Consider the following 17,174-nt stretch of genomic DNA (forward strand, 5'->3'; position numbering starts at 1 on the left):
TGTATTTCACACAAGTGTTTTGCCATCCTCCCTCTTTTGAACTCTGTTACTTCCTCTGATTTTTGGTAGTTTTCTCACTGAATTATTTAGTCATTAGAACACTTTTTTTTGTTTTGTTTTTGGAGCAAGGAGAAATTCCCTTTTCAAATCTATCGCCCTTGAAGCAGATATAATGTAACTAGCACCATTAGAATAGTTCACAATTTTTTTTCTCTGCTTTGTATTCCTGAAATCAGCGATGCATATGATTTAAGGTGTGGCTTTTTTTTGTTACCATTTGTTTTCAGAGCGTCAGTCAGAGCTGCCAACACAGAGCAAAGCAAGCTTCCCCAGCATTCTCAGTGATCCAGACCCGGACTCCTCGAATTCTGGGTTTGACAGTTCTGTTGCCTCGCAGATCACAGAAGCTTTAGTCAGTGGACCAAAACCACCCATAGAAAGTATGTACTTATTTATGCTTATTTTATTTTAAATAATCGCTAATATTTGTCCTGGATGAAATGGAAGCCAAATCCATATATTTGTCTAGGTATGATGGGAGCAAAGGAAGTATAATCATTTTTATAATGGCTCCTGAGGATATATGCAGTGATGTACAACGGTGATAAGTATTCAGGTGTCATGTCCCTGTGCAAAAGAGCTTACAATGCAAGTGGGTATCTGAGGCAACTGGAGATAAAATGACCTTCTCAAGGTCACAAGGAGTGTTAGTGGGATTTGAGCCCTGTTACACAGTCCATTGCTCTAGTCACTAGGCTACTCATGATGTAAAAATGCTGGAAGGTGATAGGTGTCATGCACACACACAAGCAATATATCATTTTTCATTGCATTTAATTACATTGCTTTTATGAATTAACCAAATATGACAAAAGTCAGACTTATTTCATATGTAATAAAACAAAAATAGAGATCCAGGGATAGAGCACCAATTAACTTTGCACAGTTAAAAATGCAGGGTGCCCTATCAAAACAGTAGGGACAACTTCCAAATAAATATTAAATCATAAACAAGATTGCCTTTGTGCTTAATCATTTTATGTCTCTTAATGGAGTCTATAAGCTCATGATAAAAAAAAAAAACCAGGGAGACTATAAAGCAGATCATTAATTCGTGCCTGCAGACTTTCCAGTTTTCCTGTTTTGAGATGGTGACAGTAGTGATTGTATTTTGTCACAGTTCAGGGTCAATATCTGAACTTTCTTAAAATTCAGACAGGTTAATCCACGACCAGTGGGTGATGCCCCTCTACCAGCAAAGCTGACATCATGGTATTTATACCCCTGCACCAACAGCAGCCCGCCAGTATTCTCAGTCTCCAGCAAAAGGTGGTCGTGCATCTCCCTACTGGAGAAAAGAAAGAGGAAATTAATTCGCTCCGCTCTCCATTCGAGGTTTCCTGAGGTGGCTCCCTGCCTCAGTAGAGTGCCTCGCTCCATTATCTGGTTTTCCGGCGTGGAATTCCCTGTAGAGAGAGAAACAGCAGAGAGGCAAGCAGGTGCAGGAAGTCTAGCACGGAGGTGAAAGCCTTTGCTTTCTCCCCCCCGCAGACGGAGATCGACTCTTTGATCGGCCGGGACGGGCTGAGCTCAGGTAAAGAGTAAATATAAAAAAGAAAAAAAATGAGGGATTTCGTTCCCCTTCTGGTCTCCGAGCCTTGGCGTGTCGATCCAACTCCCCACAACTCCCGCCTCCAGGGCAGCTTGGGGAGTCGTGGAAGCTTGGGTTGAGCAGCCTTTTGGCTAGGCCCTGCTCTCAGGCTTTGCTCAGATGCCGCATCTTTTCCCTTTCCGTTCCCCTTATCCGCTCATCTTAGAATATAATATGTATCCTGTTATACCCTTAATTAGCATATGTTAAGAATACTACCTTTTGAATCTTGTAAACCATTGTGATGGCTTCACCGAATGACGCAACGGCATTCTCACGCTTTTCTACGTGCAAGTCTGCCACAAAACAGTGTTTGATATTAGTTTGCGGTTGTGCGCCTGGGTGGGCGCCTACCTGGACTGCCTATTGGGTGCCTAAATTTTAGACGCCTGTAGTATGTGTTTATTGGACAGAGCTTGTTTTTGGGCGCCCTGTCCAGGCTTGCTTGTGCGGATGCGCAGTTGGGCACACAATTGTCAGATGCCTTAGGAGCGTGTTGCTCTTGAGTGTTTATCCATAGTGCCGGTAGCAAAGAAGCCTAAGCAACTTACCCTTTATGCCGCTTGCTATATTTGGGTATCTCAGCCTGGCGTCCCCTCTAAATTGTGTTAGCGCTGCTTGGAGGAGGCTCAGGGAGGGTTGTCTCTGGCTGATTTTGCTGAGCCCGGCCCTTCCCAGCATGATGCAGAAATGGGACCGGAGGGGGACCTGTCAGGTTTTTCTGGTTTTGGGGCTTCCCTAACTGGTTTGTGAGCAAGGCAACTCAGTGGGAGCAGGACCCAAGGATCCGACGACCCCTGGCCTTTAGTAAGAATCCTTCTGCCTTTTTTTGGGTGGAAATTTTTTCAAAGGCTGCTCTTGAGGTACAGTCGGCAGAGCCGGCCAACCCTAAGACTTCAGAATCGCAGATGATAGATCCCTACATGCCTGGTGCCACTGTAAGCGTCCGAGTATGTCTAGACCTGCTGCGGGCCACACTGATAGGAACCCAGATGGCACGGATGATTAAGGCGATTCTTACTCCCTGGAGGATGGGGAAATTCCTCCAGGGTTGGAACCGTATAGAACAATGTTGTGTTCATTTCATAGAGATGAGTTGCTTGCTCTGATCTCCCAGACACTGAAGATGCTGGGGGTGCCAGGTGCTGATTCCATGTCTGAGCCAAAGAAAAATCCCATTTTAGTTTCTTTGTGTAAAACATCATGTTTCTTCCCCATTATGGATGCTATTCAAGAATTGATTGATCTTGAATGGGGCGCCCTGGAAGCTAATTTTAAAGGGGATCAGTCTTGGAAGCACTGTACCCTCTGGATCCAGTGGCGAGAGTGCAGTTTCCCTTTCTGAAAGTGGATGTGCTGGTGTGTGCCATCACCAAGGGGATGACTATCCCTGTAGAATGGAGAGTGGCATTGAAGGATGCGAAAGATAGGAGAGTTGAGACTATCCTTAAGCAGGCAGGCCTTTTAGGTGGTGGCAATGAATTTCCTAGCGTGTAGACAGATGGACTCAGGACCAGTCGGTTTATGCTCCCCATGCCAGCGGCGGTGATGGAAGATGCCCTCTCCCCCCGCAGCCGGAGACATTCTCTATACTCAGCTGGTAAGCACAGAACTCAGATAAGGTTTAAAAAAAAAATCAGAGACAGACAGAGGGTTTTCAGGACTTCCTGTTGTCTCTGTTCTCGGCACGCCGTAACGATATTCATTCCCGCTCCCGTTGGGGTTGGGGAACTGGATAGCCTGGCAGGTTGAGCAGCCCTCGGTGGGCTAGGCCCCGCATTTAGGCTTTTTTTTTTTTGCACGCCACATGGTAGGCCATGGCGGCCGTTTTCGCGCGCTCTTGTGTGTGTTCTGCCACTCTTTATAGGCTGTCGGTGTGCACAGTGTGTCAGCTCTGCGCATATGTTGTGCGCTCTGATTTTGGGCGCACTTTTTATGCGTACAAACTTTATGCGCTTAACCTGAGGTTCAGGTTGTGCGTGTGCCTTGCTGTGCTTTCTTCTAGATGCTTATTTTTTGAGCGCATTTCATTTTTGAGTGTAAGCCATTTCAACTCACATTTACCGTAGCAATGGCGCCAGTAAGCAAGAAGCCTAAGTGTCTTCCTATTTGTGTTGCCTGTCATATTAGTGCTTCTTAGTCTGACCTTGCTTCTAACCTAGTTTCTAGCACTGCTCAGATGCTCAGGGAGAGTTGTCTTCCACGGATTTTGCTAAGCCTGGCTCTTACCATTCTGATGATGGGTTGGTCATGGCCTTAACTGTGGGGACGCCAGATCTTGGTTCTCCCTTGACTGGCTCCTCCGCTGGCGAGGGCAGATCTGTGGGACCAGCTCCAGTTCTTTCTGGGCTTGGTCTGGACCCGGCTGCTTTTTCTTGAGTGGAATTTTTTTCAAGGCTTATAAGCCTTTTCTTCAGGCGCAATCCTCCACTTCCCCCATTTCTGTCCAGTTGGACCTTCAGCCGGTGGCTCCTCCTTCTTCTAGTCCTATGCTTAAGCACCAGGGCTCATCCTGGCTCCTTGCGGGTGTTTCACACAGGAATCCGGATGATACTGATGAGGTTGATCCTGATTCCCTTGAAGATGTGGACATTCCTCCAGGGCTGGAACCATATCGAACCATGTTGCGGTTTTTTCATAGAAATGAACTGCTGGCCCTGATTTCCCAGACCTTGAAACAGCTGGGTGTTCCTGGTTCAGATGCTATGTCAGAGCTGAATGAGTATCCCATTTTGGTTTCCTTACGTAAAGCCTCTTGTTTTTTCCTGGTGATCGATGCCATCCAGGAATTGATCGATCTGGAATGGGATGCCCCAGAGGCAAATTTTAAAGGGGGTCGGACATTTAAAGGCCTGTACCCCCTGGATCTGGCTGTGAGAGAGTGTTTGGTTTTCCCAAAGTAGATGCTCTGGTTTGTGCCATGTATAAGCGTAGACTATCCCCGTGGAGGGAGGAGTGGTCTTGAAGGATGTACATGATAGGATTGAGTCTATTCTTAAGCAAGCCTTTGAGGCAGTAGCGATGAATTTACAGATTGCCTCCTGTTTTGCCCTAGTGGTGAGATCTTGTCTGCTTCTCTCTCAGGAGGTTGATGAGTCTGGAATGAATTCCAGAGTGGTTATGGAGCCTGTTGCTGCCTTTTTAGCAGATGCAGGCTATGATTTGGTCCAGACCTTGGCCAGAAGAGTGGCTTCAGTGATAGCGGCCAGGCGTCAACCCTGGTTGCAAAATTGGTCAGCTCCAGTATACCAAGGCAATTAGTGCTTTATATGCAACTGCCAAATTCTATCGCACCTTATTATTTAATCCACATCACCCACAAAATTATAATGAACACAAATTTCTAAACATAAGAACATGCCATACTAGGTCAGACCAAGGCTCCATCAAGCCCAGCATCCTGTTTCCAACAGTGGCCAATCCAGGTCATAAGAACCTGGCAAGTACCCAGAAATTAAGTCTATTTCATGTAACCGTTGCTAGTAATAGCAGTGGCTATTTTCTAAGTCAACTTAATTAATAGCAGGTAATGGACTTCTCCTCCAAGAACTTATCCAATCCTTTTTTAAACATAGCTATACTAACTGTACTAATCACATCCTCTGGCAACAAATTCCAGAGTTTAATTGTGCATTGAGTGAAGAAGAACTTTCTCTGATTAGTTTTAAATGTGCCACATGCTAACTTCATGGCGTGCCCCCTAGTCTTTCTATTATCCGAAAGACTAAATAAATAAACAACTTTTATTGCAAGGAGGGAACAGACTTCAGACGCCCTCTGGTAAAGGGCAAAATCATTAGTCTAAAAAACCTAATTCATTCATTGTTTTATAAAAATTTTCTTATATCTAATCTACTTCTAAAAAATTATTTTTTAATTTTTTAAAAAAGAACGCAGTGGCTCATGCACTCTTCTTTGAATATTTCACAAATTCCATTATTCTCCCCTCATATACATTTGATTGTAGACCGAAAAAAAACCTCTTCTTGGGCTTAATGTTCTATTTGAAAAAACAATTATTCCAGAGTTAGCATTGATTTTATCCTCAATCACCTACAGTTATTATGACCAACGATGAACTACATTTTGTATCAAAGATTGCAGATGGTACTATCTTCATTCATAGTAAATTGAATGAGCACTCTTGCTTCCAAAGATAATTTTCATATATCAGAGCTTGATCATTATTTACTTTTTGATAGCGGCCAGGTGTCAATTCTGATTATGAAATTGGTCAGCGACACAGCTTCCAAAGCCAACCTTACCAAGATGCCCTTTAAAGGCTCGCTCTTGTTTGGGAGCGAGTTGGAGAAACTGGCCAGTAAATGGGGCAAGTCCCCGGTGCCTCGGTTGCCAGAGGATAAGAAACAGTTACAGCGCCCCTTTGGTATGATGGGTCGTTTCTGGGGTTCCAGGCATTTTCGTCCCTACAGAAGGATGACCTTTCAGCGGACTCTGCCTTTCAGTAGGTCTCAGTCCTTTCGTCCCTAGCAGCAAAAGAGAGGAGCGGGCTTGGATGGTGGATCTTTTCGGGCTTCCCAATAAAGGTTTGCTGACCCACCTTCCAGAACAGGAAATAGGGGGACGTCTCTCTCTCTTATCGGAGGTGGGTCGAGATCATGTCAGACCAGTGGGTCCTGGAGGTGGTATGCGAAGGGTATGCACTGGAATTTCTCAGTATTCCTCTAGATGTGTTCAATATGTGCCCTTGCCACTCCCCGCAGAACAAGCAAGCACTAGAGTTCACGCTGTGGTTCCGTTGCCCTCGTCTCAAAGTATAGAGCAGTAATCTATTTATTTTGTTGTGCCCAAGAAGGAGGGCTCATTTCATCCCATCTTGGATGGGATGAAATGAGCTGACTCGTTTTCAAATAGAAACCTTATGCTCTGTAATAATGGCGGTGCAGTTGGGGGAATTTCTGACCTCCTTGGATCTGTCATAGGCTTACCTTTGTATTCCCATCTGATTGGAACACCAACGCTTTCTACACTTTGCGGTGTTGGGGTGCTATTATCAGTTTTGGGTGCTGCCTTTTGGTCTCACCACCACTCCCAGAATATTTTCCAAGATAGTGGTGGCCTTGCGAAAAGAAGGAATCCTGGTGCCTCTGTATTTGGACAAGTGGCTGATTCGAGTCAAGTCTCAGGAAGAGTGCCATCTTGTGACACACAGGGTGATCTCCTTATTGCAGGAGCTCAGTTGGTAGTGAACTTGACCAAGAGCAATCTTCAACTATCCCAGTTGTTTGATGGGGGTTCAGTTTGACACGGGACACGACAGAGTTTTCCTGCCGGAAGTTCGGATCCAGAGATTGATGTCTCAATTGCGTCACTTGATGAATACCATATGCCCGATGGTGTGGTCCTACCTACAGGTACTCTGTTTGATGGTAGCTACCCTGGAAGTGCTGCTGTGGGCAAGGGTGTATATGCATCCACTTCAGCTCTCTCTGCTATCTTATTGGGACCTGCAGTCTCAGGATTATGTGGTTCAGCTCCACTTACTGATGGAAATCTGCTCCTGTCTCCAGTGGTGGTTGCAGGAGGATCATCTGAGAAAGGGAGTTCCCTTGGGCTCTCTGGCCTGGTTGGTACTCAAAACAGATGCGAGTTTCCAAGGTTGGGGTCTCACTGTCTAGAGTTAATGACCCAGGGATGCTGGAATGCCAAAGAATCCCATAGGAACATCAATTGCCTGGAGGCCCAGTTGGTACGACTGGCATGCTTGCAGTTCAGCCATAGGCTGCGGAATCGAGCGGTTCACGTGATGTTGGACAATGCGATGGCAGTGGCCTATATCAATCGCCAGGGAGGAACAAAGAGACAGCAAGTGTCGCAGGAAATATATCAGCTGATGGAATGGGCAGAAGGTCATCTGCAGATGAGTTCGGCCTCTTGCATTGCAGGAAAAGACAACGTAAGAGCTGATTTTCTCAGCAGGGAGAGTCTGGACCCAGGCATTTCGGCTGATTGTGGATCAATGTGGCCTTCTGTTCCTAGACCTGCTGGCGACTTCTCGAAATGCGAAGGTTCCTCGCTTCTATAGTCGCAGGAGAGATCATGGTCCCTGGGAATAGACGCTCATACAGGTCTGGCCAGAAGACAGCCAGCCCTCTTCCGTGGCCCTTGGGGGGCAGGATAATTCACAAGATCGAAGGCCACAGGGAGCTCGTACTCCTGGTGGCGCTAGATTGGCCCAGGTGTCCGTGGTATGCGGATTTACGGCGATTGCTGGTGGAGGCCCCTCTTCATCTTCTTCTGCACATGGATCTGCTTCAACAGGGACCGGTTGTTTACAAGGATCCGACTCGATTCTGTTACGGGTTGGCCCCTGAGAAGGCTCGCCTGTTAAAGCATGGTTATTCCTCTGCAGTGATTGCCACTTTACTCTGCGCTTGCAAGTTCTCCACTTCCTTGGCTTATGTGTGGGTTTGGAGAGTTTTTGAGGCCTGATGTGAGGAGCGGGGTGTTCTTCCTTGTTCAGTTAAGATCTTTCTCATTCTGGAATTTTTGCAAGATGAATTGAATAAAGGCTTGGTCCTTAATTCCTTGAAGGTGCAGGTTGCGGCTCTTGCCTCTTTCAGAGGCCTGGTGAATGGTGTTTCCTTATCTCATCCTGATATGGCCCATTTGTTTGAAGGGAAGCACCTTAGGCCTCCACCTGTTCCACTGTAGAGTCTTAATTTGTTGCTGGAATTTTTGGTACTGCATAGCCTTTCCTTATTGTTGTTGACTTTGAAGACTGTGTTCCTGGTGGCTATATGTTCTTCGCTTCGGATTTCTGAGCTGTAGGCATTGTCTTGCCAGGAGTCGTTCCTTCGGGTGACTCCGGGAGCGTTACAGCTGCATACTGTTCCATCCTTCTTGCCCAAGGTATTCTCGTACTTTCATTTGAATCAGTCCATCTCCTTGCCATCCCTGGATAAGGTCAGGGATGCGGAGGAGTTTCGCCTTTTGCACTCCTTGGATGTTAAGCATCTTGTCGTGCGGTATCTGGAGGTTTCTGAGTCTTTTCAAAAGATGGATCGCCTGTTTGTTCTCCATGGCAGGAGTAAGCAGGGCATTCTGGCTTCGCGGGCTATCATAGCTCGTTGGATTAAGGAGGTGGTCATAGCCGCGTATGTGGATGCTGGAAAACCGTTGACTACTCAGGTTAGGGCTCAGGCAGTGTCATGGGCGGAGGTTAGTCTGCTGTCTCCTGTCAATATCTGCCGAGTTGCGATGTAGTGGTCCTTACACACTTTTTCCAGGTTTTATTGTCTGAATGTGCAGGCCCTGGAGGATGCAACCTTTGCATGTGCGGTGTTGACTGGACCACGGGCAGCCTCCCACCCTGTTGGGGATTAGCTTTGGTACATCCCACTATTCCTGAGTCCATCTGTCTACACACTAGGAAATGGAGAAATTACTTACCTGATAATTTTGTGTAGACAGATAGACTTAGCTTCCCGCCCTCGGCTGCTGCATGAGTGTGTTGAGTCTTCCTTTGGGACTCTGGGTCCCAAGAAATTACTGGTAAATGTTCATCCAGTCCCTAGCTTGGGGTACCTAGAATCTTATGTGAGTTCAGTGTTTATGGTTGGTTGAGTACAGTTCTGGTTACCTGTTTTTAATCAAGTTTTTTGCTAGTCTGTCCACAATTGCTTTTGAAGAGAATACTGGCAGGCTGGGGTCACTACAGGGTTATATATACTGTGACGTCAGCTTTCTCCATCTGCTGTCAGAGGAGCGTAAACCCACTGGTCCTGCCAAGCAAGGAGACCGGAGGAAAAACTTACTGAAGCCCTTCCACATCTCTAAATCAGAGGAAGAGTTCTTTACTTACCTGGGCTCAGCGCTTACCGGCTGAGATCAGAGATGGTCTCCAGCTGCGGGGGGGAGAGGGCATAGGCCGACACTGCCATGCTCTGCTTCCTGCACCCGCTGCCTTTCAGCTGCTTCAGCAGCAAAGTTCATGCCAGGACCTGGCTACCGGACCAAGGCACACCTCTGAGGGATCTCGGAAATCGTCTCAGGAATTCTCAACTGGGGGGGGAGGGACCATTAAGTATCACCGCAGGAGAGTGGGGCGCGATCTTTCTCCAATTTAATGGTAAAATTTCCTCTTCTAAAGAGTACTGGGTTCCTGATTGGGAAGGCACAATCCACTTCTGCTAGGAGACAGAGAGACACTGAATGGCTGAGGTCACTGCAGGGGTATATCTAGGGTGATGTCAGCTTTGAAACCTGATTCCATTTCTATCTGCTAACAGGGGAGCACATAACCCATTAGTCCTGAGTCCATCTGGCTACACGCTAGGAAAACAAAATTATCAGGTAAGTTATTTCTCCATTTGCAGATAGCCTCTTGCTTCTCTCTCAGGAAGTCAGCGAGTCTGGTTTGAATTCTAGGGCAGTGATGGAACCAGTAGCCACCTTTGTGGCGGTTGCGGGCTGCGACCTGGTCTGCATTTATGCCAGAGAGGTGGCTTTGATGTTAGCAGCCAGGCGTCAGCTATGTGTCTGAGGAATTGATCTGCCAAATATAATTTCAAAGCCTAATCTTACGAAATTGCCTTTTAAAGGATCACTTTTGTTTGGGAGTAAGTTGGAGAAAATGGCCAATAAGTGGAGTGAGTCCCAGGTTCCTCAGTTACTAGAAGATAAAAAGAAGGCTCCGCGAGATTTCGTGCTAGGGGTTTCAAATATTTTTGACCCTACAGAGGAGCGGCTTCTCAGAGGGCTCGACCTTTGGGTAGGGCTCAGACCTTGGTCCCAGGCAGCCCAGATGGGGCGCGGGCTCTAGTGGCGGTGCCCCCGGCACCCTCAATAAGGGTATGCTGGTCCACCCCTGGGAACAGGAGATAGGGGTCACCTGTCTCCTTTTTTTTTTTTTTTTTTTTATCTGAGGTGTGTCGAGATCACATCTGACCAGTGCGTTCTGGAGATAAGAGATGGCTGTGCTCTGGAGTTTTTCAGCATTCCTTGGGACATTTTCATGGCGTCTCCATGCAGCTCTCCGCAGAAGAGGCAGGCGGTAGAGTGTGTACGTTGTCAAGGCTCCTCAGCCTGCAGACTGTGAGTCCATTGCTCATGTCACAAGAAAATACAGGCCGATATTCCATTTATTTCATTGTACCCAAGAAAGAGGGATTATTTCGCCCCATCCTGGATCTCAAGGGAGTCAACCATCTTTTGCAAGTGACTCGTTTCTGCATGGAAACCTTATGCTCAGTGATAATGGCAGAAGAGTTGGAGGAGTTCTTAACATCTCTGGATTTGTCAGAGACGAACCTGCATATTTGCATCCGGCTGGAGCATCAACTGTTTTCTGCGTTTCGCTGTTTTGGGTCAACATTATTAGCTTCGAGCTCTACCCTTCGGTTTGGCCACCATACCCAGAACCTTCTCCAAGCTCATGGTGGTGGTAGCAGCAGTGTTGAGAAAGGATGGCATTCTGGTCCACCCATACTTAGACGATTGACTAATTCGGGCCAAGAGTCTTCAGGTCTCCCGCAAAGTGATCTCATGGCTACAGGAACTAGGTTGGGTGGTGAACTTGGCCAAGAGCAATCTGCAGCCATCCCAGACACTGGAGTATCTCGGTGTTCATTTTGACATGAAGCAAGGCAGGTTGTTCCTGCCAGAGATCTGCATTCAGAAACTGATGGCCAGGTGTGACTCTTGACAGAAACAATATGCCCAACAGTGTGGACTTATCTACAGGTGTTCAGGTTGAAGGCAGCCACCCTAGAAGTGGTTCCGTGGGCAAGGCGCATATGCATCTTCTTCAGCACACACTGCTTGCACATGGGAGTCTGCAGTCTCAGGACTACTCGATACAACTTTAGTTACCGGTGGAGATCCGCTTGCAACCACCACTGCAATTGGATGCTGATCATCTAAGGATGGGGCGTTCCCCTATGAACACTGGACTGGCTAGTGCTCATGATGGATGCGAGTGTCCAGGGTTGGGGGCTCACTGTTAGGAGTTGACAGCGCAGGAGTGCTGGAGTACAAAGGAGTCTCTCTGGAGCATCAATTGGCTGGAAGCCCATGTCGTTCAGCTGGCATGCTTGCGATTTGTTGACCGTTTGCAGGGTTGAGTGGTCCGAATGATGTCCGACAATGTGAAGATGGTGGCTTACATTAATTCAAACAACAAACAGGAGCACTACTGCATGCAAATAATCTCAGCGGACCACAGAAATGTGCAGGAAAGAATTCAGTGTCCACACAAAGTTCAGTGATTATAATGTTTTCATTTTTAAACGGCAACTCCACAGTGTATATTACAGCAGTTAAAGGTGCAAAGCGGGTCCCCCGACACGGACCCGTGTTTCGCTGCGAGGCTGCGTCGGGAGGGACAAACAAAACTTTAGTTGCTCTAGAAGGTAAAACAATTTGCGTTAAAAAAAAATCCTTGGAAGCAAGGTGGACAACAAACATGATGGAAGCGGCAACTTCAAATTCAGTAAGACAATATTACAATTATAAACAAATCTATGAGTGGTTCAATACATTGCAACACGAGCCTAAAAATGGTAGCCATGTAACTTCAAAAAAATTTTGCATAAAAATTCAATAACTAACCAAAGAAGCTATAGACCGGACATTCCCTCCAGTGGAGGGAGCTTCTCTGAGATTCTCATTCATAGAGAGCAAAGGTGGATCTTCAACTTGCACAGCTTAGCACCCTGTGGGTTAAATAAGGAAATTGAATGGCGCTATTTCATCTGAACCTGTAAGCTTTGGGTTACTTTATTTTATCTGTCGGTCCTACATGTAGTATTTTATATATTATTACACACCATCTGCTGACACTGTTTTGCTATACCGTTGAGAATCTATTTGTTCACATGTACAAGTTTTCCTTTTGTATGTTATGTAAGTAACTTATGGACCTTGTTACGGCTTAGACTGTCATAATCAAAATTTTCAGTCTTCTTTCACATCTGTTTCCTTTTTCTGAATATACTCTGTTAGTCTTTTGTCATATCCGGTTTATAGTACTTTCTTCTGATTGGTTACTGAACTTTCGCGCCAAATTTACTGAAGTCAAATAGCCACCATTTTCATGTTCGCGTTGCACTCCCAGTGACACCATAATTTGAATTGTGCAAAGGTATGTCTGAATATATTTTATTTAAAGTTATTGTCTTTCACCATGTTGACTCCTTTAATTTTGTACGGGTTATTAAGGAAAGAATACTTTAATTTACTCGGACATTAGACTGTTTACTGTTTAATCACCTTTACTGTTCATTTACCCAGATGAGTTTTCTTCTCTGGTTTTCTGTGCTGTCATTTCTTCTTTATCTGTTTTATTTAATTTTTAGTTATATTTAGTCTAATTATTTGTACGTTACCTCTGGAACCTGTACGGTCTCTACTGTTTTTTTCTGCTTTAGTTATCTCTGATGTCTGTTTTAATATAATACCAGGGAGTTCAGATATTTCCTTCCCTGGACAACTGGCTTCTAGTAGCCTCCAACCAACCTTCCTTGTGAGAAAATCTTCTCCGTACAATATCTTGCCTAGACAATCTAGGCCTTCTGATAAACTACGAGAAGTCAAATCTGCAACCTAATCAAACCTTGCAATTCATCGGGGCTCATGTCGACACCATTCAGGACAAAAGCCTTTCCACAGCTTTGAGTGCTTGCTCTGGCCACACTGGCCAGTCCCCTCCTAGAAAGAACATAAGAAATTGCCATGTTGGGTCAGACCAAGGGTCCATCAAGCCCAGCATCCTGTTTCCAACAGAGGCCAAACCAGGCCACAAGAATCTGGCAATTACCCAAACACCAAGAAGATCCCATGCTACTGATGATTCTGGGACACATGGCAGTGTCCATCTATGTCGTCCCGCCTATGCGACTACATATGCGTCATTTGCAATGGGGCCTGAAGACTCAATGGACTCAGTTCCTCAGCCCCCTCTCCACTCCTATCACCCTGACAGCCAGCATGAAAATAGACCTACGATGGTGGCTAACACCACCGGTGCTCACGACGGGCTCGCTTCTACGTTGCCCTCGCCATCAGATAGTACTCACCACAGATGCCTCCTCCATGGGTTAGAGAGCCCATCTCACCAGCCTACAGATTCAAGGGCTATGGTCCCACTGGGAACGGGCCCAACACATAAACCTCCTGGAGCTTCGGGCCATCCGCAATGCCCTTCGAAGCTTCGAGTGGACCCTCCGAGGCCAGATTGTCATGATCCACACGGACAACCAGGTTACAATGTTTTACATAAACAAAAAAGGAGGGTCAGGTTCCTGGCGCCTTAGCAGGGAAGCTATTGAAATCCTGGAGTGGGCTCACAACAGGGGTATCTCCCTGCAAGCCACATACTTACCCAGAATCAACAACTCCAGAGCAGACAAACTAAGCAGGATATTTCACCCCCACGAATGGGAACTACATCAGGATGTAGCCAATCATATTTTCTCCACTTGGGGTCTTCCCCGGTTCGACCTCTTCGCAACAGAACACAAGAAGGTCAAACTGTTTTACTCAGTGTACCCCAGCCCCCACCGGCTGGCACAGGACGCGTTCCTCATAGATTGGTCGCAAGGTCTGCTTTACACGTTCTCTCCGAAACCACTCATCTCTCTCACAGTCCAAAGTGCATTGAAGACAACGCAGATTTGATTCTCATTGCCCCAGCATGGGCACAACAACCGTGGTACAGCTACCTAGTTCAACTATCAACACACAAACTGATCCCCCTAGGCAACAGCCCTCAACTGCTTACCCAAGAAGGAGGATCGCTGCTTCACCCATTTCATTCATTGCTGATTCTCACTGTGTGGAGATTAAAAGGCTCGTATTCCAAAGCCTAAATATTTCTCCTCAACTTCAAGATATTCTGGTCTCCTCCAGAAAACCAACCATCAACTAGACTATGTTACCAGCGAAAATGGTCACGTTACGCATCTTGATGTTCGGCCAAGGAAACAGATCCCCTCACTTGTCCACCAGAACGCCTCCTGGACTATCTACATCTGCTCTACAGGGAGGGCCTTGCCACTGCCTCACTTTGAGTACACCTCAGTGCCATAGCAGCTTACCATACTCCTCTCAATGGGGAACCAATCTCTTGTCATTTCCTCGTCTCCAGGTTCATGAAAGATGTCCTACGTCTACGGCCCCTGACTCGAAAACCGCCAGTACCGTAAGATATCAACATAGTGTTGGAACAACTCATGTTACCATCGTTCGAACCATTGGACACTTGTCATCCCAGGTACCTTTCCTGGAAGGTGCTCTTCTTAGTCGCCCTCACCTCTGCAAGGCGCATCAGCTACAAGCCTTAGTTCACTATCCACCTTACCTTGAGTTTTACCATGACAAAGTTACGCTGCGTACGTATCCTAACTTCCTACCAAAAGTGGTTTCTGCTTTCCACATCAACCAGACCATCACCCTCCTGACTTTCTTCCCAAAACCTTATGCAAACGAGGGCGAGCAAAGACTCCACTCATTAGACTGTAAGCGAGCGCTAGCCTACTATAAAAAGCACACTCATTCTGCCCACAGAGCCTCTCAGCTCTTTCTCTCCTTCAACCCGAATGCACCAGGGCTCCCTGTATCCAAGAGAACACTATCGTCCTGGATCTCGAACTGCATTTAGTACTGCTACCAGAAGCGTTCAGAGACCCTATCCGCCATCAGGTACGTGCAATGGCTGCTTCAATTGCTCACCTTCACGAAGTGCCTCTCCTGGACATTTGTAAGGCAGCCACATGGTCCTCACTGCATGCGTTCATATCCCACTATTGTTTGGATAAACAGGCTGCAGATGACACACACATGGGACGGACTATTCTCAAAAAAGGCACCTCTGCAACACAGCAAAACGACTCATGAGAACTGTCCGCCTATATGCTACTGTCTTGAGTGCATTACCTCACTACGTCATGGACACATTATTTAAGAAAGGTGCGCTCAATACTTCAGCTTTGGACTCCAAGACAGCATGGCTAATTCATGCTGCTTAGCTACGGGAAAAGAGCAAGTTTGCTTACCGTAAATGGTGTTTTCCGTAGATAGCAGATGAATTAGCCATGCTGACCCAGCCGCCTCCCCGGACAGTTCCAGCGTTGCATCTTGTCTTGCTTTGACACGGACTGAGGAGACTCGGGGAAACACAGGAAGATACAAGAAGGGAATACCTCACTAAAGACTTTTTTTTATTATTTAAACTTTATTAGGTTTTCAAAAAGTACAAGAATCATCGTCAACAATGACATCTATGCGTGGTAACATGTATAAAACCAAAGAACAATATTGATCTCCTTACAATCATGTTAACGCCCCAATTCACTGATGGGTTACATGTCAACAATGACCCAATTACCCCTCCCTCCCCACCCCCCCCATCCTCTCCTCGAGCATGATAATTCTTACTCATTAAACCTGAGTTTGGGCAATTTACAAAATACATCATATGGTTATTTCTAGTGAAAATACACGGGTGATGAGATCAGAGAATCAACCAGAGACTTATCCTAATCTATAAGTGGCCATACATCCAGCAGTGAGCATTTCAAACATAGTAGATCAAGCATAGTAGATGAAGGGAATATAGGGGGTTAGACATTCCAAGGCAGCATACCCAAAATACAGAGATTGAAAACAAGAACTACCCGTCACCCAGCGTTCAGAGGAAGTTGGAGGGCCTTCCAGATTTTAGTATGTCTGGGTACCTGGTCATGCTGAAGCGCAGTAAGGTAATCAAGTCGTTTATGTGTTTGCAGTTTCTCATATACCTCTATCAATGTGGGAACCCGGGAGGATTTCCAATAGCGTGCGATAAGAATCCGTGTGGTCACCAATATATGGGTGCACAATTTCTGTTGAGGGCCACTAAGGTTTTCAAGATGCACATTTAATAAAGCCGTAAGCGGCGTCAGTAAAACAGGAATATGGAATAGCTGATGCAGCCACTCACTCACAGCGGACCATAAAGGGGTAAGCAAGCAACATGTCCACCATATGTGAAAGAAAGATCCCACTTCTCCACAATTCCTCCAGCATGACGAGGAGACAGAGGGGTAGATAATATGTAGCTTCTCAGGGTCAAGGTACCATCGATACAGCATTTTATAGCTATGTTCCTGTAAGCGGGCAGAGACAGAGCACTTACTTGCTGTATGATAAATCTGATTTTTCACCCTAATAGGAATCCGCTCCCCCAGATCAAGTTCCCACTTAGTCATATGTGGGAAGACAATGTCCTCCGTGGTTGTGAGAATGGCATATAACTTAGAGATTTCTTTGGTCATATGGTCAGCTCGTATACACATGTTCTCAAATAACGATCTAGTAGGGCGCATATGCTGCTGGGTACGTATATTCACCAAAAAGTGTCGAATTTGAGCATAAGGTAAAAAAGCAGTGGGGGGTACCTGATACGCGGTCACTACCTGCTCTAAAGTCATTATATCTCCCCCTTGAATCAAGTGGCCCAAAGTAACGATCCCTCGACGATGCCACTCCCGAAACAGGTGAGACTGATGACCCATCACGAATT

The 17,174-nt window shown here is 46.2% G+C and overlaps 1 protein-coding gene across 1 annotated transcript in view; it reads left to right on the forward strand.

Annotated features, from left to right (window-relative positions):
* The window catches only part of CNOT11 (CCR4-NOT transcription complex subunit 11), a 104,288-nt gene that overhangs the window by 18,618 nt on the left and 68,496 nt on the right, over positions 1-17,174 (forward strand). The window contains exon 3 of the mRNA XM_029604803.1: positions 288-440. Coding sequence (XP_029460663.1) covers positions 288-440 — 153 coding nt within the window. The remainder of the gene's footprint in view (positions 1-287; positions 441-17,174) is intronic.

The sequence above is a fragment of the Rhinatrema bivittatum genome, chromosome 5, assembly GCF_901001135.1.
Source record: "Rhinatrema bivittatum chromosome 5, aRhiBiv1.1, whole genome shotgun sequence".
Classification (NCBI taxonomy): domain Eukaryota; kingdom Metazoa; phylum Chordata; class Amphibia; order Gymnophiona; family Rhinatrematidae; genus Rhinatrema; species Rhinatrema bivittatum.